A 25,332-nucleotide genomic window follows, 5' to 3' on the forward strand; every position below is an offset into this window, starting at 1 on the left:
GAGAACAGAGGAGAGAAGAGAGACAGAGAGAAGAAACAAGAGAGAGACAGAGAGAGGCAGAGAGAGAGAGAGACAGAGAGAGCAGAGAGAGAGAGAGAGAGAGAGAGAGAGAGACAAAGAGAGAAAGGAGAGAAGAGGACAGAAGATAGAGAGTTGTTAAACGATACAGCAATGGGATAAAATGATGCCGACATCCAAAAGTTTCTGACTCCCATGGAAAACCACACAGTTTGGATCTATTTGACGTCTCAAGACCTGAGCCAGGTCCTTTTTCAGGGAAACGCGGAGGAGACGCCGAGCGGGACGGTCAAACGAGCCAAGTAACAGAGCCGAGAGAGGCTTTAGTCCAACAATGGGCCGACGTCAACGGAAGACAATCCCATCATGCATCACAACCATCCTACTTCTGAATGAAGAAATTAAGAGAAAAGAGCGAAGAAAGACCCTCCGCCCCGGGTCGCGTTTTGTTTCGATCCCCGTGTTTCATGGATAAGACAAGACGAGGGCCTAAAACATGTGGATGAAAGCTGGCATCCCCAAATAGCGCCTTCTATTCCCTTACATAGAAAAATGCACTACTTAAAATGCTGACTTATTACTATAGTGTAGCATCTTAAAGGTAGTGCATTATGGTATGGATTAGGGCCGTAGCTAAGTAGTTAATATAAGTGAGTTTGCGATGGATAACACTTCACGAGAGCGTACCGTCTCTATTTTCTACTCCTTATCCAAAGGAGGTTGACTACACATTCCGCATAAAAAACCCTACATGAGTAGGGAGTAGCAGGCTGGGGGTAGAGCGCTGGTCTTTCCCCTTGTGCATATGGCTAGGTAACCACACCCACACACACACAAACACAACAAATACACAGGAACATCGCCTGCATGCACACACACAACACACGCACACACATCACACACACACACACACATCATAAATAACGAGGAACACGCCTGCACGCACGCACACACACACACACATCAAATACACAGGAGCCACGCGACGCACCGCACGCCCACCATAAACGCAACGCACGCCAGGCACGCACGCACGCAGCACGCACTCACACCACACACACACACAACACACACACACACAGTGAAGGGAACTGCTTGACTCATTAGGACACAGTCCAGACTTCTCAAAGTCAGCCAGCTAACAGTTTGTGACACCTGAAGACTGTTGAGGAGAAGAGAAGGAAAAGGAGAAGAGGGAAGAGAAAGAGGGAGTGAGGAGAAGCGGGGAAGAAGCAGTGAGTAGAAGAGGAGAAGATGAGTGAGAGTGAGGAGAAGAGGATGTGAGGAGAAGATGTAGTGCGGAGAAGAAGATTAGTGACGAAAGAGGAGTGAGGGAGAAGAGGAGTGAGGAGAGCGGAAAGTGAGGAGAACGGTGATGAGTGATGAGAGAGGATAAGAAAGAGTGAGGAGTGAGAAGAGGAGAAGAGGAGTGAGGGAGAATAAGATGTGGAGAGAGTAACGAAGTGAGAAGAATAAGAGTGAGCAGAAGAGAGAAAGGAGAAGAGGAGTTGATGAGAAGAGGAGAAGAGGAGAAGAAGAGTGAGGAGAAGAGGAGAAGCAGGGTGAGGAGAAGACGAGTGAGCAGAAGAGGAAAGAGAGTGAGGAGAAGAGGAGTAGGAAAAAGGAGAAGAGGAGTGGGAGAAGAGGATGAGGAGAAGAGGAGAAAGAGGAGTGAAGGAGAAGAGGAGAATAGGAGTGAGGAGAAGAGCGAGAAGAGGGCGGACAAGGAGGCAGAAAAGAGGAGTGAGAGTGATGGAGATGGAGTTTGGGAGAAGAGATGATTAACCTAGTCAGTTGTCCAAAGCTGAATTGTCATCTAACTAAAATGATGTCTTCCCGCATTAACCCAGCTCCGCGGGATGTCCCGATCCAGCACACCTTCCGGTTACTGGCCCATGGCTCTATCACTACGTGTAAACTGAATGCCATAAGGCTGAGATATTGGTAGGAGAGGAACCACAGTGGGTAACTAATTCACATAATAAATGAATGCCTGAGGGTGAGATATTCGGTAGGAGAAGGAACCAAGTGAGTAACTGATTACATAATAAATGAAGGCCTTAGCTGAGATATTGGTAGGAGTATCGAACCAGTGGTAAACTGAATTACATAAAATAAAGAATGCCTAAGCTTGAGATATTGGTAGGAGAGGAACCAGTTGGTAACTGATTATCAGAATTAATCATGAATGGCCTAACTACTGAGATATTGGTTAGGAGAGGAGAACCAGTGCGCTAAACTGAATGCTCTCATGAAGCCAATTGCACCGCACTCTATCATAATTGTAGCTCACTACATTGTATTAGAAGATTTGACTGCTACAATGTTTGACAAACATTATCAGAAACAGGTGCCAGAATCTAAAATTGGGTTAGGACTGAAATTAGATGAGTGTTGTGTGTATGGTTGTGTATACCACGCTTGTGCTGACGTGCACTGTGGTGGGCATGTGTCTTTGATATGATGTGCACGTGCGTTGTGTGTTGTACTCTATGTGTGTGTGTGTGGTGTGTGTGTGTGTGTGTGTGTGTGTTGGTGTGGGTGTTGCTGTGTGTGGGTGTGCTGTGTGTGTGTGTTGTGTGCGTGGCTTGGAGTGTGTGGTGTGGTGTCGTGTGTGTTGTTGTGTGTAAGCAACCCTGTGTGTGTGGTGTGTGGTGTGTGTGTGTGTGTGTGTGTGTGTGTGTGTGTGTGTGTGTGTTGTGTTGTGCTGTTGGGTCTGTGTGGTGTGTGTTGTGTGTGAAGTGTGTGTGACTCACTGCACTCTTTAGGGTCCTGTTGCTTGCGTATGAGACCTTCTGGTTGTCTGCTCGGAAACAGCCGTCCAGATGACGGTGTTGTAGTAGGCACAGCTGACTGTATTTGGGTGATGTACACGTTACCAGCACTGAATCTCATTCAGGGACTGGAGCTGGGAGGATGAGAATCCACTGCTGCTTCAACAACAAGAGGAGAGATACCCACTGGGAGAGGAGAAGAGGATGAAAAGGGGAGGAAAGGGGGAGAGGAAGGGAAAGGTAGGGGAGAGACGTAACGATGGAAGGGAGGGGGCGAGAGAGAGAGACGGCGTTAGAGAAGAGTTGTTGTGAGACGGTCAAGATGGAGGAGTGGGGGGCGATGAGAAGAGAGGCGTTAGGAAGACGAATGGTGTTGGAGGTAAGATGGAGAGGGGGGGCGAGAGAGAGAGAGAAAAGAGACATGATTGAGAGTAAGATGAGAGGAGAGGGGAAACGATGAGGAGAGAGGAAAAGAGAAGGTGTGAGTTAAGATGGGGAGGGGGGGCTGAGAGAGAGAGGTGTTAGAGAAAAGAGAAATGTAGTGAGAGGTAGGATAAAGGAGGGGGGCGAGAGAGAAGAGAAAGGAGAATGGTGTGAGAGGTAAGAATGGAGGAGGGGGCGAAGAGAGAGAAGAGAAAAAGGAATGGTGTGGAGGTTAAATGGAGGAGGGGGGTGAGAAGAGAGTGTTAGAGAAAGAGAATGGGTGTGAGAGGTAAGATGGAGAGGGGGCGAAGAGAGTGTTAGAGAAGAGAATGGGGAGAGGTAAGATGAGGAGGGGGCGGAGAGAGAGAGGAGAACGAGAATGGGTGGTGAAAACGTAAGATGAGAGGAAGGGGGAAGCGACGAGAGAGACGTGTTAGAGAAAGAGAAATGTGTGAGAGGTAAGATTGGAGGAGGGGGGCGAGAGAGAGGGTGTTAGAGAAGAGAATGATTTAAACGTTGTGGAGAGGTAAGATGGAGGAGGGGCCGAGAGAGAGAGTGTTAGAGAAAGAGAATGGCTCGGTAGAGGTAAGAGGGAGGAGGATGCGGGAGTGAAGAGAGAGAGTGTTTAGAGAAAAGAGAAATTGTGTGAGAGGTAAGATGGAGGAGGGGGGCGAAGAGAGAGAGAGAAAGAGAATGACCTAGGTGTGAGAGGTAAGATGGCGGAGGGGGGGTGTCGAGAAGAGAGAGTGTTAGAGAACAGAGGAATGGATGTGAAGAGATAAGATGGAGGAGGGAAGAGAGAGAGAGGGTTAGGAAAGAGAATGTGTGAGAGGTAAGATGAGGAGGGGGGGCAGAGAGAGAGAGGTGTTAGAGAAAGAGGAATGTGTGAGAGGTTAAGATGGGAGAGCCGAGGGGGGAGAGAGAGAGGTGTTAGAGAAAGAGAATGGTGTGAGAGGTAAGATGGAGGAGGGGGGGCGAGAGAGAGAGGTGTTAGAGAAAGAGAATGGTGTGAGAGGTAAGATGGAGGAGGAGAAAACAAGAGGGAGAGAAGATGAAAAAGACCAGACAGAGAGTGAGACAGACAGAGAGTGAGACAGACAGAAAGGGGTGAGGAGAAAGAAAGAGAAACAGACATAATAAGGTAGAGATGGAAAGAGAAAGGTCAGAGAGAGAAAATAAAGACAGGCAGGTAATAAGAAAATAGATTAATTCCAAGTTAATACACAGATTATGTTCTTCCTGCATGGAGAGTGTGTTAGACTGTTAGCAAACCAACTGACACGGCTCTGTAAATCTTTACATAGCAAAACAGGGATCTTTGACAGCGTCTTCAATCCCTGTGATGCGTACAGTATGCTCCTACAGATAGAGTACCAAAGGCACTCTACCTCTCTCTCCCTTCTCTCTCTCTTTCTCTCTGAAAGGGTCTTTACGTCCCAGAAAGAGCCTTGAAGAGAGGGAGTAGGGAGTGTACAGAGGCACTCAGACTAACAAGAATACAGCTCTCCACTTAGTGATAGGCCACGATGTGTGAGTGAGTGTGTGAGTGTGTGTGTTTACTTGAAATTGTGAACATGTCATTCTCACACCCACTCTCTCTGCTTGCTAACATATTCTGCTATGTCTACTGGAAGCTCTAATAGCGTGTAATGACGTTAACGGCAGTAATATCTTGAAAAGAAACTGCTAGCTAGTTAGATAATGTCACCAAAGCAAATCATCACCTATTCTAATAGTTCTCAACCCACAGTGAATCTGCTGTGATGGACATGCAGGCTCTCCACTGCTGTAAACATTATTAAAGTGACTGCTGTACTCGGGAACACTGGTCACTTTAATAATGTTTACATACTGCTTTACTCATTTCATATGTACTGTATATACTGTATTCTATTCTACTGTATTTTAGTCAATGCCACTTCGACATTGCTTGTCCTAATATTTAGTTCTTAATTCCATTATTTTACTTTAGATTTGTGTGTATTGTTGTGAATTATTAGATATTAATGCACTGTTTGAACTAGAAACACAAGCATTTTGCTACACCTGCAATAACATCTGATAAATATGTGTATGTGACCAATACCATTTCATTTGAATTACAAGTGTAGTTTTCCATGGTGGTGTGTGTGTGGTGATGTGTGTGTGTGTGATGGTGTAGTGTGTGGTGTGTGTGAGTGTGTGTGTGTGTGTGTGTGTGTGTGTGTGTGTGGTGGTGTGTGTGTGTGTGTGTTGTGTATGTGTGTGTGGTGTGGTGTGTGTATCTCGCGTACAATGAGTCATTGACGTTCTGAGCTTAGGGTCTGCCTGCATGTATGCGCAATAGATAATGGCTGTCATAGTGCTAACAGATCAGGGGTAAATGAGAGTGTAACAGCCGTGGGAGCCAAATCAATATGTGGTGTGTGTGTGTTGTGTGTGTGTGTGTGCCCAGATCTTATGTGTGTGTGTGTGTGTGTGCCAGATTATGTGTGTGTGGTGTGTGTGTGTGTGTGCCAGATCTATGTGTGTGTGTGTGTGCCCATAATCTATGGTGTGTGTGTGGTGCCAGATTATGTGTGTGTGTGTGTGTGTGGTGTGTGTGTGGTGTGTGTGTGTGTGTGTGTGTGTGTGTGTGTGTGTGTGTGTGTGTGTGTTGTGTGTGTGTGCTGTGTGTGTGTGTGTGTGTGTGTGTTTGTGTGTGTGTGTGTGTGTTGTGTGTGTGTGTGTGTGTGTGTTGCCAGATCTATGTGTGGTGTGTGTGTGCCAGATCTATGTGTGTTGATGTTGTGTGTGTGTGTCCAGATCTATGTGTGTGTGTGTGTGTGTGTGTGCCAGATCTATGTGTTTGTGTGTGTGTTGTGTGTGTGCCAGATCTATGTGTGTGTGTGTGTGTGGTGTGCTAGATTCTATGTGTGTGGTGTGTGTGTGCGTGTTGTTGTGCCAGATCAATGTTGTGTGTGGTGTGTGTGTGCCAAGATCTATGTGTGTGTGTGTGTGTGTGTGTGTGTGTGCCAGATCTATGTTATGGTGTGTGTGTGTGTGTGTGTGTGTCGTGTGTGTGCTGTGTGTGTGTGTGTGTTGTGTGTGTGTGTGTGTGTGTGTGTGTTGCCAGATCTATGTGGGGGCGTGTGTGTGTGTGTGAAGATCTCTGTGTGTGCTGTGTACAATGTGTGTGTGTGTGTGTGCAGGCGGGGAGTCATGGGGAAGCTCTGGCATGTTACATGATTAATTGTGACGACATTCCGTCTATCAAATTAGCTGACTATATATATCCAGTTGGATAGCTATGGGGTTGTTCTGATGGGATCTCAAAGGAACAACAACATTACAACCATTCTTATATGCCAGACTGACTGTACACAACCTAATGGTAAATCACTAGCTCCTGTTAAAATAGTGCAACATTCTTAACACACCTCAAAGTATGGTACAATAATGATGTACTGTAGAGTATGTTTGAGAGGTGTTCGCCAGGGCTCCGTGCTCCAGACCTACCTGTTCAGTGCTCTCCATCCTATGGTTGCCAGATCCTCAGGTCCGTACTGTAGTAATGTATTATAGTAATGTACTGTACTAATGTACTGTATGAATGTACTGTACTAATGTACTGTACTAATATACTGTAGTAATGTATTATAGTAATGTACTGTACTAATGTACTGTATTAATGTACTGTACTAATGTACTGTACTAATATACTGTAGTAATGTATTATAGTATTGTACTGTACTAATGTACTGTATTAATGTACTGTACTAATGTACTGTACTAATATACAGTAGTAATGTAGTGTAGTAATGTACTGTACTAATGTACTGTATTAATGTACTGTACTAATGTACTGTACTAATATACAGTAGTAATGTAGTGTAGTAATGTACTGTAGGTTCTTACCTGTATAGAGCTCTGCCTCCTATGGTTGCCAGATTGGAGAAGACACTCAGGTCTGTCATGTTCTCTGGCCACGACTGAATGTTCAGGAAACCTACAGGCACAGAACCAATCGCATCACAGCCAATCAAATTACATCATATATCTGTGATGTATTACCAGATCCACATAAATTCCTAACTCACATTAGTTAAACATGTCAAATATACGACCATGAAGATATATACTGTACATATTTTTGCATTTCCTGTATCTGCCTCTGGGCGTTAAATCATTTAGCAGGATGAATGAATTGCTGCGCTGATGACCATGGATCATTTAGAAAATGTAATAATGGATTCAATAAATTAAATATTTAGAGATGAGGGGTGAAATCTCATTCCAGCCAGGAGAGGACAAACAGAATGGACAGATGAAGAGGAGGAGAGAAGAGAAAATGAGAGGAGATGAGAGAAGAGGCGATAGAGGAGAGGAAACAGGTTATGAAGTTATGAGGACCAAGGACAACACAAAATACCCAAATTACTTTAACATTGAAAACTCCAGACGGCAGCATATTCCCAGGGATACATTTCATAATAGTTCCATAACTGATATTTTGATTGGCTTTAAACAAATTCATTACATTGGTAAGGGATATGAGAGGATCTAATGAAAGGCATGAGGCTCATATCAGCATGTGTTCATATCCCTGATTTAATGCATCTCCCCAGTCTGATTATGTGAGATGAGTTCCTAAAAGAACCTTGTTTATAACTTGTTGACAAGAGACAGATAACCTTCAAGTCTGCCGTCATCATTCTGCCGGCATCAGTCCTGTTTCTCTCCTGGGTGAGCTACTGGCTGCTTCTGAAATGGTACCATATTTACTATAAAGCACACTACTTTTGACCAGGGACCATTGGGCTTTGGTCAAAAGTAATGCACTATCTAGGGAATAAGGTGTCATTTCGGACGCAGTCAATGGGTCCATCTAGCTCAGTGCCAGATGCGACTAAAGTCATCTATAATTACTATACATCAGACTAACCGATTATAAGTTGAACCTTAATCAAATGTATATGAATGAAATGCATCACAACCTGCTTTCTATGCCATTAGCATTCTTGAATGCTACCTCCAATATAAAATGGCAACGATTAGCTCCTATCTGAGTCGTTAGAGCTAGTGTCTGATGACGGTAATTGCCTTAATGACAAAATTGCAGCAAGCAATGGCAAGCCTCTCTCTCACCTCTCTTTCACTCACTCATTCTCTCTCTCTCTTTCTTTCTTTCTATCTTTCTCTCTCCACCTGTCTCGTCTTCTTTCCTCAAGAGGCATATGTTTGTTTTTCCTAGAGAGGAGAGGTGGGAGATGGGGAGATGAGAGGTGGGAAGGAGAGCTAGGGAGGAGAGGTGGAGAGTAGGAGAGATAGGAGAGGTGGAGAGGTGGAGAGGTGGGCAGGGCGCTTCATCACTTCATCTTGCTAATGGTGCTAACAAGTACCTGCCTGCCTTCCTGGGCTAACAGCTTTACACAAACAGCAGCAATAGGGAAGGGAAAGGGGATACCTAGTCAGTTGCACAATTGAATGCACTCAACTGAAATGTGTCTTCCGCATTTAACCCAATCAGAGAGGTGCGGGGGGGGTGCTTTAATCAACGTCCACATCATCAGTGCACAGGGAGCAGTTGTTGTTGGGGGTTTACTGCCTTGCTCAAGTGCAGAACGGCAGATTTTTCCACCTTGCCAGCTCGGGATTCAAACCAGTGACCTTTCGGTTACTGGCTCAACACTCTTAACCGCTAGCCATTTGTCAACAGGTAAAACACTCAGCATATCTATTTAAAGGTGCTGTACTGTACAGGAAGTTCTGTTCTAGCTGTGGGTGTTCTCCTTATTCTATATTCTACTGTATATCTCCTCAGCTTATTCTCTCGCTCTCCCTCTTTCTCTTACTCTTCTCTCTCTTTATATCTATTTTCCTCTCTCTCTCTCTCTAACCCCCTGTGGGCAGTAAACAACTGCTGAAAGGATGGAGTCAGTAGCCGAGCATGCTAGAGCTTCTAGAGTAGAGTAGAGTGGGGGTTTAGGTTCACTGAGTGCCACATTACTGGCGCATCCATGCGAAAGACAAATTACCCAGTATTGCCTTACAGAGAGGAGGGCCACAGGCACCAGATCAAGGGTTAAGAGTTTTAAAGCACCAATGATTACAGTCAAAGCCATGCACTGGGAACCTCACTTATGCTAAATTGCTTCAGTGGATGGCCCACCGACCGTACTGTTTGGATAAGCCTGCACTGACCTCGTGGAAGGAGATAAAAACAAGGGGCTATGTTTTAGAAGAACACTTGGCAGGAGAAGAGATGTAGGGTGAGATGGTAGCCTCCTACACTGACTGTCATCTGAGAGCTATACAATTCAGAGATGGTAACCCCTAGGTTGAAGCAGAAGGGATGACGGTGTGTGTGTGTGTGTGTGTGTGTGTGTGTGTGTGTGTGTGTGTGTGTGTGTGTGTGTGTGTGTGTGTGCATCAATGCCTGTATGTATGTATAAGTGTGTGTGTGTGCATCAATGCCTGTGTGTGTGTTGATGTGTGTGACAAGGTGATAGGGGTACATGCATGCTGTATGTGTGTGTGTTTTGTGTGTGACAGGGGGTGATAGGGTGCCATGCATGCCTGTATGTGTGTGTGTTTGTGTTGACAGAGGGTGATAGGGGTGCCATGCATGCCTGTATGTGTGTGTGTTTGTGTGTGACAGAGGGTGATAGGGGTGCCATGCATGCCTGTATGTGTGTGTTTGTGTGTGACAGAGGGTGATAGGGGTGCCATGCATGCCTGTATGTGTGTGTGTGTGTGTGTGTGTGTGTGTTGTGTGTGTGTGTGTGTGTGTGTGTGGTGTGTGTGTGTGTGTGTGTGTGTGTGTGTGTTGTGTTGTGTGTGTGTGTGTTGTGTGTGTGTGTGTGTAGTGTGGGTGTGATCAATGCCTGTATGTATGTGTGTTTGTGTGTGACAGAGGGTGATAAGGGTGCCATGCATGCCTGGCCATGGGTCTACAGGGTTGTGTCCCAAATGGCAGCCTATTCCCTATTTAGGAGTGCACTCTACAGAGAATGGGGTGCCATTTGGGAGGCAGTTATTGGCTGTACCAGCTCACGTTCTGTCACAGGAATGAAGGGATGAGGGGGAGCAGGAGTAGGGGAGGAAAGGAAGGGAGGAGGAAGGGGGATTCACTCTACATTAATTCACGCACACACCCACGCACTCATGCACGCACGCACACACACTACGGACCCCCCTTCATGCTCCGTGTGAAACTATAGAGCTATGAAGCATGGAGTTCTAGATCCCCATGGGAGAAGAGATAGAGAGACCCTCATCTCATCCCAATTCATCATACTCTTTCAGCTTGTCTTTGGTGTATGGTGTCTTGTGGGAAACAGCAAACACACACAAGGCCCCTTTATACTGAGTCAAATTGTAAGAGAGGGAACACCATGCACATTTGATGAGGGCAAAACAAAATAAAACAGAATAATTTCAAGATGCATGGATAGGGGGATTTCTACAGTAGGCCTGCATGTCTTTCTCTAAAACATTACACCATACATTATATATATACACAGAGCATACCAAACATGAAGAACACCTTCCTAAAATTGAGTTGCACCTCCCCCTTTGCCCTCAGAACAACCTCAATTTGTCAGGGCATGGCCTCTAAAAGAGGTTCATAGAGTTCCACAGGGATGCTGGCCCATGTTGACTCCAATGCTTCTCACAGTTGTGTCAAACTGGCTGGATGCCCATTGGGGGGTGCCCTTTGGGTGGTGGACCACCCAGCAGCATTGCAGTTCTTGACACAAACTGGTGCGCCTGGCACCTACTACCATACCCCATTCAAAGGCACTTCAATATTTTGTCTTGCCCATTCACCCTCTGCATGGCACACATACACAATACCATGTCTCAATTGTCTCAAGGCTTAAAAATCCTTCTTTAACCTGTATCCTCCCCTTCATCTACAGTGATTGAAGTGGATTTTAACAAGTGACATCAATAAGGGATCATAGCTTTCACCTGGATTCACCTGGTCAGTTAATGTATATTTTCCCAAGGACAATTAGAAAAGACTGAATGACATGGTATCAGAAATGTATATTTATTTTAATTGGATATCTGTTCTTAACTGACTTAAGAAGATGCATTGTGGACATGGTTTAGCCATAATTATGACTTTTTGACTGTGTTAATTAAATACAATTATAATGTGTCTCACCTGTGATCTCCCTAACAGTCCGGAACACATTCAGCTTCTCTGGTTCCAAAGCTTTAATGTTGTGGTACACATCCCTGTAAGGGAGAGAGGGAGAGGAAAGAGCGAGAGAGATGGAAGAGAGAGAGAGAGAGTCAGAGAGAGGGGTGAGCGAGAGAGATGAGAGAAAGAGAGAAAGAGAGTGAGAGCGAGAGAGAGCGAGAGAGACAAATATGAAGCGGGATGAGAGATTGGGAGAGGGAGAGAAAGAGAGAGAGAGGGGAGAGAAAAAGAGAGAGGGGTGAGAGAGAGAAAGAAAGGAAACAGAGAGAATGAGCGAGAGAGAAACAAAGTGAAAGAGACAAATATTTAGGATTAGAAACAGAAAGCGGTCAAGCCACCCACATAACCACTGTTTCTCTCATATCACAGGGAGGCGAGCTGTCGAGAGCAGGGTTATTCAACTGGGGGTCCACGTCCTCTGGAGCTATTGCAGGGGGTCCGCGACAACAGAATAAACACATTTTGAATTACGTAAATACAGTACAATAGTTAGGAAACTACACTCATTGGAGCCAATGATACTCACTGGAGTACCTGACACAAGATTTGAAAAAGCACCCGCGAATAGGCTACCAGTGTGGCAAGTGCAACTGGCTGCTGGTAAACTTTCTTGACTTCTTGACATAAATTTCAGACAAACTTCATGGCTAAGCTTTGTTTAATCAGTTAAACAGCAGCGCTTAACAAAAATGTGTTTGGAGTGACCTTTCTAGGTAATCCACCCATGCGTCAATCTGAGTCACATAATAAAAAATACCCCATCAAAATCAGTCAGTTTAAGCTAGAGATATCAGTATTTTTCTGCATGGGCTGCGTCTCAATCCACAATGGGTTGGTCTTCAACTTCTGCAGTGGAAGGTGTTTGTCAGACCACGAAAACGTCTGTAACGCTACACGGTTTGGCCTACACACTATTATGATCACTCTATGGAAAGGGTAGACTGTCACAAACATGATGGTTATATCCGCTTTACTTCACAACTTGTCTGAAGTCGATAACGCTGATGTGCCAACTTCTGTCAGTAGCGTCCGAACAGAGCTACAAACTAAGTGTAACCCATACAAACGATTAGTGGTATTTTTGTTAGCTTTGTGCCAACAAAAATAACAGGTTAAATATATATCCAAAAATATATATATTTCCTGAGCTTTCTTATATCTCCTAGATATAGAAGACATTTCCAGACCTTATTCCTTAATATGAATTTTTTGACTGTCTTTTTTACCGTTTATGAATGTATTATTCAATGCGTTTCTATGGGCTATAGTAATGTCATGACGTAGATCGTGGCTTCCCCCTCTCTCACTCTCTCCTACACCCAGGTTCTGTTATCTCAGGTCGTAAATTCCTGGCAGAGACTCTCTTCCCCTTTTTTGAAGAGAGAAAGACCACAGAGTGAACAAAGGATTTCATACGGCCCTCTTCTACTGTTACGAATAAAAGCCTCTCCTAAGAAAATCCTCTTCAGACTAAGCAAACCCACAGCGTGAGCTGTGATTGTGAATAGTTAAGACCACAAAAACCTCAGTGTAAGCTAAAGTTGCAAGGGTTGTTGAATTCCTAACCATACCACATTGGCTACACGGCTGGAAATGGTTCAACTCTGAGACTATCGATCCCTACAGAATAAGAGCAAATCTTAGATACTAATTACTAGTCTGCGGCTAGAAATTATGTAAACCTGGGATGCGAATACCGACAACCACCAAAACATCTATTCTAAGAACAATGGAACAACGTATCCATTACAACAGACACTATCAGGAGCCGCCACCATGAGTAGCCAGAGAATCTCTGATGAACTGACCAACGATTCCAACAGAGAAGACAACAACTACATAATGGCATAAATATATTGATAGCAATTATTCCAGAATGAGCGAGCAAAGGATTAGCATTTCAATGAATATAATTATCCACTGTGTGTAGTGATCCATTTTGTCTTTCCCGCTCTCTCAGTCCACACCCCTTCTCTTTGTCCACCAAGCCGTCATATTGGTTTAGCCCACTAGGGGATCTTCCCTATCATTGTTAGTAACCAATATCTACTGTTTGTTTGTTTATGCATTTCTGTGATTATTTAGTTAGTTAGTAAATCAATTATTAAGCCAATTGGTTTATGGATGAGACTGCCGTGAGGTAAAGAATAATTAATTAATAGAAGACTAATTGATCAGATATTAAAATATCTGTAGAGTTATATTCGGAAAAGTATAACTTTGTAATCTGAAGATTTTCCGTGGTGCCCCAACTTCCTAGTTAATTAAATTTACATTATTAGTTTAATCACGTAATAATAATTACAGAGAATTGATTTGATAAAATAACAGTCTTCACCTTTAATGATGCCAAAGACACGACAGTAGTAATGGCAAAATTCTATATTTGATCTAATCATTTGTTAATATTTTTTGAGATACCTAAAGGGGTCCTAAAATTCCAAATCAAATTCGCTAAACGATCCATTGCATGACGTCTTCCATGTTAGCTTAAACCCCCCCCCCCCCCCCACCAGCTTAGATTTTTAGAGGTTCTAATAGGCTATGTTAGAGTTTACACATCCTCTTCCAATTATAATGTGGATAGGTTAAAAATAGAAAGGTCAGTTCCATTTCAATTCAGTCAATTTGGCAAGTAAGCTTTCAGTTTATTTTACAAGGTCCATGGCTTTTGTGCCGAGACATGGAACACTGATCCTAAAGTGTGTTGTGTGGTTGGGAACAGAAGGTACCTGGTGTGTGTGTGTGTGTGTGTGTGTGTGTGTGTGTGTGTGTGTGTGTGTGTGTGTGTGTGTGTGTGTGTGTGTGTGTGTTGGTGTGTGTGTGTGGTTGTGTGTGTGTGGTGTTTGTGGTTGTGTGTGTGTGTGTGTGTGTGTGTGTGTGTGTGTGTGTGTGTGTGTGTGTGTGTGTGTGTTTTGCTCTCACCCTTTAATGCCAGTGATGAGGAAGACCAGGTTTCCATTGATCTTGGTACAGTTGGTGAACTTGTCTATGTTGCTGGAGTCCACAGTCTGGGCTGACTGCAGACTGGCTGTACCTATACCGTCACAAGCTAAAACAGATAAGGAGATGTAGATGAAGAAGGAGAAGAAGATTACTTGGTCAAATATTCCCCAAAAATTAAATGGAAATGTGTGTTCTGGCTTTATCCCAAACACTTTGAAATACTCATATGGAACAGACAGTCACAAGAAGATACACAGAGTTTGGAGAGGTTGGAGCAGTGGGTAAGCCATAGTCAAGCACAACCACAACATAACCACAGCTCAACCCCAACTACATCCAATCAACCAGATGAATAAACTGGATGTGAATGACAGGATGATAGGGTTCAGGACGGTGCAGGACTGGACACCTTTAGGACAGATGTCAGTGCAGGCGATGCACATCTTGATGCGGTTCTGCTCCACCTCCATCTTGTTGCTGGGACAAGCCCTCACACAGGAGCTGTGGTCCACCACAAAGTTATCTGGAACAGCAAACATAGAGTTAAAAATAGTATGTGTCAGAGCAATTCCAAGGCAGTACCCACTGGGAAACATGTTATGGATGTAATCTGTGGAACAGGTTGCATGAGAACAGAGTGATTTGAACTGGTATTGATATGTGAGCCATGGAGGTTTAAAGGTCAACTGCCCCTTAGAACCAACGTCTCAGGTTTTAAATGGCCTATGTGGCATCGATATGAGTCAAAATAATTCATTCTAGTGTCAAAATTGACTACAAAGTGTTAATAGGATAATTTTGGTCATGAAGCCAGTCTTGTCCAAAACAGAGTTTGGTAAGTGATCGCATCATGACATACTTGAGGGTTTGTTTTGGATTACAATTATGTCAACAAATCATCCCGTTTTGCCTATTAACACATGGTGGCACCGTGTTTTCTGGAAAAAGACTGGGGGAGTTTGCTTTACATGGCCCGGTGACATCTCCTTAGGGGGACCAATGGAATGGTACAATTCTTTGCCAGCTTGCTTTCAATAATGTTTAAACTCAAATCTACTGTCCTTGTTCGTTGTGATTTAATAGCAAAGACACACCCAAGAAACACCCACATTAAACCACACCCCCAAGACAACTCTCGTTTGCATTCAGTCATGACCGCTAGCATTTCTTAATGAGCAATGATGAAAAACAAGTTCAAATCAGGAAGTGCAGTCATCGTTAAATGTAAATAAATGTCTTCCTTATGAGACTTGAAGGCAATGAATAGCAGTGGAACGTGACTACTGCTGCTGTGCTCCTGAAGATGACTCCTGTGATTAAAGATGTTCCTTGTTCTCTTTATCTTGTTTTATTGTTTTATTGTTCTCTCCAGGTGAGCGCATATCTACTTTACTGCTTTGGCCCTGCTGGTATAACATCTGATAGTCTGAACTGAGGAAGGAGTTTAGGGATAGAAATACACATCAAATGAGAGTGTAGGGGACCAATGATTGCTTTTCTCACAGCCTCAGGCATGGAGGTGGACACCAAAATGACAGGTACCTCTTCAGGGGTCCTTGTGGCAGTGCAGGAAATAAAAGAGCCTGGGTCATCACTAAACACCAAAAATAACTAATCAGACTGAAATGGGGAGGGACTACCTGAACTTGTCCAATAATAAACATTTTGTTTTTGTTGTTAAAAAAACATTCGCTACGGTGTGCCCTAATAAGTCTGATCCATGTGGTCCTTCATCAGTAGTGGGCTGCATTAGAGGCAGCACACCCCTCACTCTCTCTTCCTGTTAGGAGCCAGAGCTCCTAGCAGAGTGCCAGGCACACGCCCCAGGAGAGGAGAGGAGAGGAGAGGAGAGAAGAGGGAAAGACAGTTTAAATCAGTGGAGGAAATGGCTGCTTCAAAGGAAGGGGAGGATGAAGGGGAGATGTGAAGAGGGGGCTAAGTAGAGATGATCGAGGAAGTTTCTCGCTGCATTCCTCAGGGAAAAAAGTTCAGACTTTAAAAAAAGAGGTTTGAGAAATGAATCAATATCCTGAGGCCCTTGGTAATTCATGAGAATGACCAGCCTGCTCTGCTCCGCTAGTGATGATGAGTCAAGGCCTAGGCCAAAGGTAGGCAACTATGTTCAGCCGCAGGCCAATTTTTGTCAGAGCAAACATAATTAGAATAATTTGTACACAGCAAATTGCGTTTAAAACCAAGATATGGTCACCATGCCAGTGTTCTCCCAAAATAAGATTGTCACTACGTCACATTGCCAGTTTTGCTGCACCACTATATAAAGATTTCACAGCAAGTGAAACTGATATTTAGTAATGATAGAGTAACTTAGATCACCGATGACATCGTTATGAATTGTGTTAGAGGGAATTCATAAATGCTAAGCGCTATCATGTTCCTCAATTAATTCAGCGCATTTCAGCAGTAGGCCTTGGCTATCTTGATACCCCAAGTAGGCTATAGCATTGTCGAAACATACAAACTTTGTAACAACAGTCAAGCAAAAGTAAAATGATCAAAGTGGCTAAACTTGCTAGATAATGTCCAACTCACGACAGAATATCTCCTATGTGGCAAAATAGAGTTGATGGTTATACAGATAACAGATCAGCTCATGAATAACAGGGAGACGAAGAGAGGAAATTGTTTAAAAATCAAGGTATCTTAAAAATATTGTTTGTTTGTTGAAATATATATGAGGCTATATACAGTTGAAGTCGGAAGTTAACATACACCTTTGCCAAATACATTTAAACTCAGTTTTTCACAATTCCTGACATTTAATCCTAGCAAAAATTCCCTGTTTTATGTCGGTTAGGATCACAACTGTCACACCCTGGCCTTAGTTATCTTTGTTTTCATTATTATTTTAGTTAGGTCAGGGTGTGACATGGTGTAGTATGTGTTTTTGTATTGTCTAGGGTGTTGTATGGTTTAGGGGGTTAAGTAGAGTAGATGGTTTAGTGTTCMGTGTAGGTGTCTAGGAAAGTCTATGGTTGCCTGAATTGGTTCTCAATTAGAGACAGCTGGTTATTGTTGTCTCTGATTGGGAGCCATATTTAAGGCAGCCATAGGCTTTAGCTGGTTGTGGGTAATTGTCTATGTCTAAGTGTTTAGTGTCAGCACTTATGTTTGTATAGCTTCACGGTCGTCAGTTTTGTTATTTTGTTAGTTCATGTATAGTTGTTCGTTTCTTGTTTGTTTTCTCTCTTCTTCAATAAAAGAAGATGTATTTTGCACATACTGCGCCTTGGTCATCTCTCTCTCCTATAGACGATCGTGACAACTTTATTTTAAGAATGTGAAATGTCAATAATAGTGGAGATAGTAGAATAATAGTAGAGATAATCATTTATTTCAGCTTCTATTTCTTTCATCACATTCCCAGTGGGTCAGAAGTTTCCATACACTCAATTAGTATTTGGTAGAATTGCCTTAAAATTCCCACAAATGTTCTATGGGATTGAAGTCAAGACTTTGTGATGGCCACTCCAATACCTTGACTTTGTTGTCCTTAAGCCATTTTGCCACAACTTTGGAAGTATGCTTGGGGTCATTGTCCATTTGGAAGACCCATTTGCGACCAAGTTTTAACTCACTGACTGATGTCTTGAGATGTTGCTTCAATATATCCACATAATTTTCCTGCCTCATGATGTCATCTATTTTGTGAAGTGTACCAGTCCCTCCTGCAGCAAAGCACCCCCACATCATGATGCTGCCACCCCCGTGCTTCACGGTTGGGATGGTGTTATTCGGCTTGCAATCCTCCCCCTTTTCCTCCAAACATAACGATGGTCATTATGGCCAAACAGTTCTATTTTTGTTTCATCAGACCAGAGGACATTTCTCCAAAAAGTACGATGTTTGTCCCCATGTGCAGTTGCAAACTGTAGTCTGGCTTTTTTTATGGCAGATTTGGAGCAGTGGCTTATTCCTTGCTGAGCGGCCTTTCAGGTTATGTCGATATAGGACTCGTTTAACTGTGGATATAGATACTTTTGTACCTGTTTCCACCAGTATCTTCACAAGGTCCTTTGCTGTTGTTCTGGGATTGATTTGCACTTTTTGCACCAAATTACTTTCAGCTCTAGGAGAAAGAACGCGTCTCCTTCCTGAGCGGGATGACGGCTGCGTGGTCCCATGGTGTTTATACTTGCGTACTATTGTTTTGTTCAGATGAACGTGGCACCTTCAGGCATTTGGAAATTGCTCCCAAGGATGAACCAGACTTGTGGAGGTCTACCATACCTGGTCTACCAGGTCTTGGCTGATTTATTTTGATTTTCCCATGATGTCAAGCAAAGAGGCACAGAGTTTGAAGGTAGGCCTTGAAATACATCCACAGGTACACCTCCAATTGACTTTTTTTATAAAAAAAATTATTTCACCTTTATTTGACCAGGTAGGCCAGTTGAGAACAAGTTCTCATTTACAACTGTGACCTGGCAAAGATAAAGCAAAGCAGTGTGACAAAAAACAAAGTGTTACACGTGGGATAAACAAAAGTACAGTCAATAACACAATAGAAAAATAGTGTGCAAATGGAGTAAGGAGGTAAGGCAATAAACAGGCCATAGTAGGGAAGTAATTATAATTTAGCTAACTAACACTGGAGTGATGGATGTGCAGATGATGATGTGCAAGTAGAAATACTGGTGTGCAAAAGAGCAAAAAAAGTCAATAAAAACAATATGGGGATGAGGTAGTTAGTTAGATGGGCTATTTACAGATGGGCTGTGTACTGCTGCAGTAAGCTGCTCAGATAGCTGATGCTTAAAGTTAGTGAGGGAGATATAAGTTTCCAACTTCATTGATTTTTGCAATTCGTTCCAGTCATTGGCAGTAGAGAACTGTAAGAAAAGGTGGCCAAAGTAGGTGTTGGCTTTGGGGATGACCAGTGAGATATACCTGCTGGAGAGCGTGCTATGGGTGGGTGTTGTTATGGTGAACAGCGAGCTGTGATAAGGCGGAGCTTTACCTAGCAAAGAGTTATAGATTACCTGGAGCCAGTGGGTCTGGTGACGAATTGTCCACATATTGTCCACATATTCTAAGTCAGAACCGTCACGAGTAGTGATGCTAGTCGGATGGGCGGGTGCGGGCAGCGATCGGTTGAAGAGCATGCATTTAGTTTTACTAGCGTTTAAGAGCAGTTGGAGGCCATGGAAGGAGTGTTGTATGGCATTGAAGCTCATTTGGAGGTTTGTTAACACAGTGTCCAACGAAGGGCCAGATGTATACAGAATGGTGTCGTCTGCGTAGAGGTGGATCAGAGCATCACCAGCAGCAAGAGCGTCATCGTTGATGTATACAGAGAAAAGAGTCAGCCCGAGAATTGAACCCTGTGGTACCCCCCATAGAGATTGCCAGAGGTCAGGACAACAATCCCTCCGATTTGATACACTGAACTCTATCTGAGAAGTAGTTGGTGAACCAGGCGAGGCAGTCATTTGAGAAACCAAGGCTGTTGAGTCTGCCGATAAGAATACGGCAGATGATGTCAATTAGCCTATCAGAAGCTTCTAAAGCCATGACATCATTTTTTGGAATTTTCCAAGCTTTTTAAAGGCACAGTCAACTTAGTGTATGTAAACTTCTGACCCACTGGAATTGTGATACAGTGAATTATAAGTGAAATAATCTGTCTGTAAAATATTGTTGGAAATATTACTTGTGTCATGCACAAAGTAGATGTCCTAACCGACTTGTTTGTGGAGTGGTTGAAAAAGGCTACAACACGAGTGAAGAGCAAAATCCACTTGTAAAACATGAAAGCAAAACGTTGTAATCTGCTAATATATGAGCAAACTAGAATGGTGTGTATGGTGTGTGTATAATATATAATGATGTATGTTCTTTAGTAGATGCTTAGCGAATTACTGTCATGCGTGTGTGTATGTATGTAGCATGTGTGTTTATTCTTATGTCACCGTTTTTTTATGTCCCCTTATTTCACAAAAGTATGGGTGTATGTTATGTGTGTGTGTGTGTGTGTGTGTGTGTGTGTCACTCCTTACGTGGGCATTTCTTGACGCAGAAGGCACCATAGGTGTACTTGGCTCTGGGGTTGCTTTCCAGCTGGAAGGTGGTAGGGTTGTACACAAAGGGCTGGGGACACTGGGTCACACACGCCCCGCTGTCGTTGAAGTTGGTGCACGCCTGTGGACAAAACACACACACACATGCACACACGCAGATGGACACACACCATCACACACACACACACACTAGTGCTGGGTGGTCAAGGAAACACAGTCCACACAGCAGTTTGCAGCTAAATAACAGTCATTAAGCTTCTTATCGCCACTGGGAGCCCTATGCTCTCCAAGCAAGCACATTATCACTTAATTGCTATGTAGCTGTAAACACAAACATACTAAAACACACACACAGAGTTAGTGAGTAATTAGCAATTGATAAGCACCTTTACTCCACACACAGAGAAGCGTACAAAGCTCTCCCTCGCCCTCCATTTGGCAAATCTGACCATAACTCTATCCACCTGATTCCTGCTTAAAAGCAAAAACTTAAACAGGAAGTACCAGTGAATCGCTCAATACAGAAGTGGTCAGATGACGCAGATGCTAAGCTACAGGACTGTTTTCCTAGCACAGACGGGAAAATATTCTGGGATTCTTCAAATCCAACAAATCAAAGTGTATTTGTCACGTGCGCCGAATAAAACAGGTGTAGACCTTACAGCGAAATGCTTACTTACAAGCTCTAACCAATAGTGCAAAAAAGGTATTAGGTGAACAATAGGTAAGTAAGGAAATAAAACAACAGTAAAAAGACAGGCTATATACAGTAGCGAGGCTATAAAAGTAGCAAGGCTACATACAGACACCGGTTAGTCAGGCTGATGGCATTGAGGAGTACACCACATCAGTCACTGGCTTCATCAATAATTGCATTGGTGACCTCATCCCCACAGTGACCGTACGTACATACCCCAACCAGAAGCCATGGATTACAGGGTAGAACTGCCGCTTTCAAGGACCGAAACTCTAACACGGACGATTATAATAAATCACGCTATTCCCTCCGACGAACCATCAAACAGGCAAAGCGTCAATACAGGTCTAAAATTGAATCGTACTACAACGGCTCCAACGCTCGTCGGATGTGGCAGGGTTTAAAACTATTACGGACTACAAAGGGAAGCATAGCCGCGAGCTGCCCAGTGACACAAGCCTACCAGATGAGCTACATTACTTCTATTCTTTCTTCGAGGCAAGCAACACTGAAGCATGCATGAGAGCATCAGCTGTTCCGGACGACTGTGTGATCACGCTCTCTGTAGCCAACGTGAGAAAAACCTTTAAACAGGTCAAAATTCACAAGGCCGCAGGGCTAGATGGATTACCAGGATGTGTACTCCAAGCATGCACTGACCAACTGGGAAGTGTCTTCACTGATATTTTCAACCTGTTCCTGACCGAGTCTGAAATACTAACATGTTTCAAGCAGACCACTATAGTCCCTGTGCGCAAGGACACCTACGGTAACCTGCCTATATGACTACCGACCCGTATAACTCACGTCTGTAGCCATGAAGTGCTTTGAAAGGCTGGTCATGGCTCACATCAACCCCATTATCCCGGAAAACCTAGACCCACTCCGATTTGCATACCGCCCCAACAAATCCACAGATGATGCAATCTCTATTGTACTCCACACTGCCCTTTCCCACCTGGACAAAAGGAACACCTACGTGAGAATGCTGTTCATTGACTACAGCTCAGCGTTGAATACCATAGTGACCTCAAAGCTCATCACTAAGCTAAGGACCCTGGGACTAAACACCTCCCTCTGCAACTGGATCCTGGACTTCCTGAACAGGCCGCCCCCAGGTGCTAAGGGTAGGTAACAACACATCTGCCATGCTGATCCTCAACATGGGGGCCCCTCAGGGGTGCATGCTCAGTCACCTCCTGTACTCCCTGTTCACATATGACTGCACGGCCAGGCACGACTCCAACACCATTATTAAGTTTGCAGACGACACAACAGTGACAATGATGAGACAGACTAATGGACGGAGTTCAGAGACCTGTCCGTGTGGTGCCAGGATAACAACCTCTCCCTCAATGTGATCAAGACAAAGGAGATGATTGTGGACTACAGGAAAAAAAGGACTGAGCACGCCCCCATTCTCATTGACGGGGCTGTAATGGAGCAGGTTGAGAGCTTCAAATTCCTTGGTGTCCACATCAACAACAAAAGATCATGGTCCAAACACACCAAGACAGTCGTGAAGGTGGCATGACAAAGCCTATTCCCCTTCAGGAGACTGAAAAGATTTGGCATGTGTCCTCAGATCCTCAAAAAGTTCCACAGCTGCACCATCGAGAGCATCCTGACTGGTTGCATCACTGCCTGGTATGGCAACTGCTCGGCCTCCGACCGCAAGGCACTACAGAGGGTAGTGCGTATAGCCCGGTACATCACTGGGGCCAAGCTTCCTGCCATCCAGGACCTCTATACCAGGCGATGTCAGAGGAATGGTCAAAGACTCCAGCCACTCTCCTCTCTGCTACCACATGGCAAGTGGCATGTCCAAAAGGCTTCATAACAGCTTCTACCCCCAAGCCATAAGACTCCTGAACAGCTAATCAAATGCCTACCCGGACTATTTGTAATGCCCCCCCCCCGCCCCCGCCCCACACTCACATGTTTACACTGCTGCTACTCTCTGTTTATTATCTATGCATAGTCACTTCACCTATACCTACATGTACATATTACCTCAATTACCTCAACTAACCTGTGCCCCCACCGATTGACTCTGTACTGGTACCCCCTGCCTCACTACTGTTAATACATTTTTCTCTTAAATTATTATTTTTATTTTATTTTTTTATCTATGTTTTACTTCAGTTTATTTTAGTAAATACTTTTTTTTAAATCTTAAGGGCTTGTAAGTAAGCATTTCACTGTAAGGTCTACACTTGTTGTATTTGGCGCATGTGACAAACAACATTTGATTTGATTTTAACAAGTGTACTATAGTGCATGTTTGGGATCACTATTACAAACCCTTCTATACTAATCTAGTGGTATGTATTGTAATATTTAGCATGATGAATGGCTAAGCAGCTCTCATTATGTGAAAAAGTTTAGATCTGAGATACATCGCAAACTTATTCATTTCCCTATCTAGAGCATTACTTTTGCTAAGGCTATGGTCAAAGGTAGTGCACTATAAAGGGGACAGCGTGTCATTTGGGACAAATCCCTGGAGTTTAATCCAGGCTGTTTTTCCAGTCAGAAGTGTCCATTTATCCAAAAGTGCAACTGCAATTAAAGCAGCACAATTGAGAGAGAGAGGTGTAATATCAATAGTTAGAACTCACAATATCTAATTAAACAGAAAGGTTAGCTCAACATGAAACATAATACAATAAACTCTGGAAAGAAGTTTGATCCGGCCAGGATAAATCGACAGATAAAGAGGGAGCGAGAGAGAGCGAGAAAGAGAGAGAAAAAGAGAGAGAGATTAACAAAGGAACAGGAGTACGGGGAGGTGGGCACAGTAATGGTTTTATATTTAACACAAGGCTTTGTGGGAGAAAATTTGATTTTAACGGTATCTTTCCCACAAAGAACAATGCCTGTTTCCCAAATAGCACCATGTTCCCTGTTTAGCACACTACTTTTGACCAGGGCCCATTGGCCCAAAGCAGTTCACTATTTAGGGAATAGGGTGCCATTTGAGAGCCAGAAGATTTAAACAGGGAGATTTTGTGTCAGGAGCACCTTCTCTATGGAAGTATGAATAGCCCCTGATGGAAGTAACCTCACATTCACACAAAAGGACACAGTTAAGATAAAAGCTCTGATGTACAAAGAGAAAAGAAGAGCAAAGAAAGAAATAGACAAGCTGGTCTATAATCAAAAACTCTATGGCGGTTTGAAAATATTCACCATGGAAACAGGTGATTGGAAGGAGGGTTTTGTATTTTGTGATGATAGGCTTTGTGAAGGGTGTGCGTGTGTGTGTACTTACGAAGCAGTCTGTATCCTTGGGTCCGGAGCATCCCCCTGCACACTCGCGATGGCAGCAGTTACTAACCCAGGGTCCGAAACAGCGACCGTCACACTGCTCAGCACACACAGTCTTAGTCACTGCAGATAGACAACAGAAGAGCACAATATAACAGGTTCCCATTACAGAAACATGACTGTGAATAGAATCCAAAAAGGCAAACAAATCCACAAACGGAGTGCTTGAGAGAAAGAGCATCCATATAAGTGATGCTTCATAGATTAAAATAGTTTTATAAATCTGCTGAATGAAGACTAGACAAGTCATTTTTATTGTCAGAAACACAAAACACACATTGGCCTTTCAAGGGGCTTCAGAGAGCGCACATGGGGCAAGTTTCCCGGACACAGATTAGACCTAGTCCTGGACAAAAAATACATTTTTAATGGGGATTCTCCATTAACCAGGCGTTTCAGTCCATAGGACGAGGCTTCATCTGTGTCCAGGAAACAGACTCATAGAGTTGAGCTGAGGCTAGAGAGAACACTCTTAGAAAAAAGTGTTCCAAAAGGGTCTCCGGCTGTCCCCATAGGATAACCATTTTTGGTTCCAGGTAGAACCCTTTTGGGTTCCATGTAGAACCCTCTGTGGAATAGATTCTACATTGAACACCAAATGATTCTACATGGAACCAAAAAGGGTTCTTCAAAGGGTTCTCCTATGGGGACAGCCAAAGAACCGTTCAATGTTCTAAAAAGCACCTTTTTTTCTTAAAGAGTAGAGCTGAAAGTCGAGAGTTGAGGTGATGCTAGATAGTTTTGAGAGATGATGTTCATATGACATCCTGTCAGTCTGTGGAGCTATATTTCTGTTTCCCATCTATCAGTGACAGTAGTGTGATTGAGATGGCTATCAGACATCTCTCCTGAATGTGCTTCCACTGCAGAGAGAGCGAGAGAGAGAAAGAAAGAGAGAGAGAGAGAGAGAGCAAGAGAGAGAGAGAGAGAGAG

The 25,332-nt window shown here is 43.7% G+C and overlaps 1 protein-coding gene across 1 annotated transcript in view; it reads right to left on the reverse strand.

Annotated features, from left to right (window-relative positions):
* Positions 1-2,893: 2,893 nt before the first annotated feature.
* The window catches only part of LOC111959497 (receptor tyrosine-protein kinase erbB-4-like), a 491,946-nt gene continuing 469,507 nt past the window's right edge, over positions 2,894-25,332 (reverse strand). The window contains exons 7-13 of the mRNA XM_070437633.1: positions 24,344-24,462; positions 20,352-20,493; positions 14,744-14,857; positions 14,314-14,440; positions 11,350-11,423; positions 7,092-7,182; positions 2,894-2,951 (exon numbers count right to left, since the gene is read on the reverse strand). Of these exons, the coding sequence (XP_070293734.1) occupies positions 2,894-2,951; positions 7,092-7,182; positions 11,350-11,423; positions 14,314-14,440; positions 14,744-14,857; positions 20,352-20,493; positions 24,344-24,462 (725 nt within the window). The remainder of the gene's footprint in view (positions 2,952-7,091; positions 7,183-11,349; positions 11,424-14,313; positions 14,441-14,743; positions 14,858-20,351; positions 20,494-24,343; positions 24,463-25,332) is intronic.

The sequence above is a fragment of the Salvelinus sp. IW2-2015 genome, linkage group LG36 (genome assembly GCF_002910315.2).
Source record: "Salvelinus sp. IW2-2015 linkage group LG36, ASM291031v2, whole genome shotgun sequence".
NCBI lineage: Eukaryota > Metazoa > Chordata > Actinopteri > Salmoniformes > Salmonidae > Salvelinus > Salvelinus sp. IW2-2015.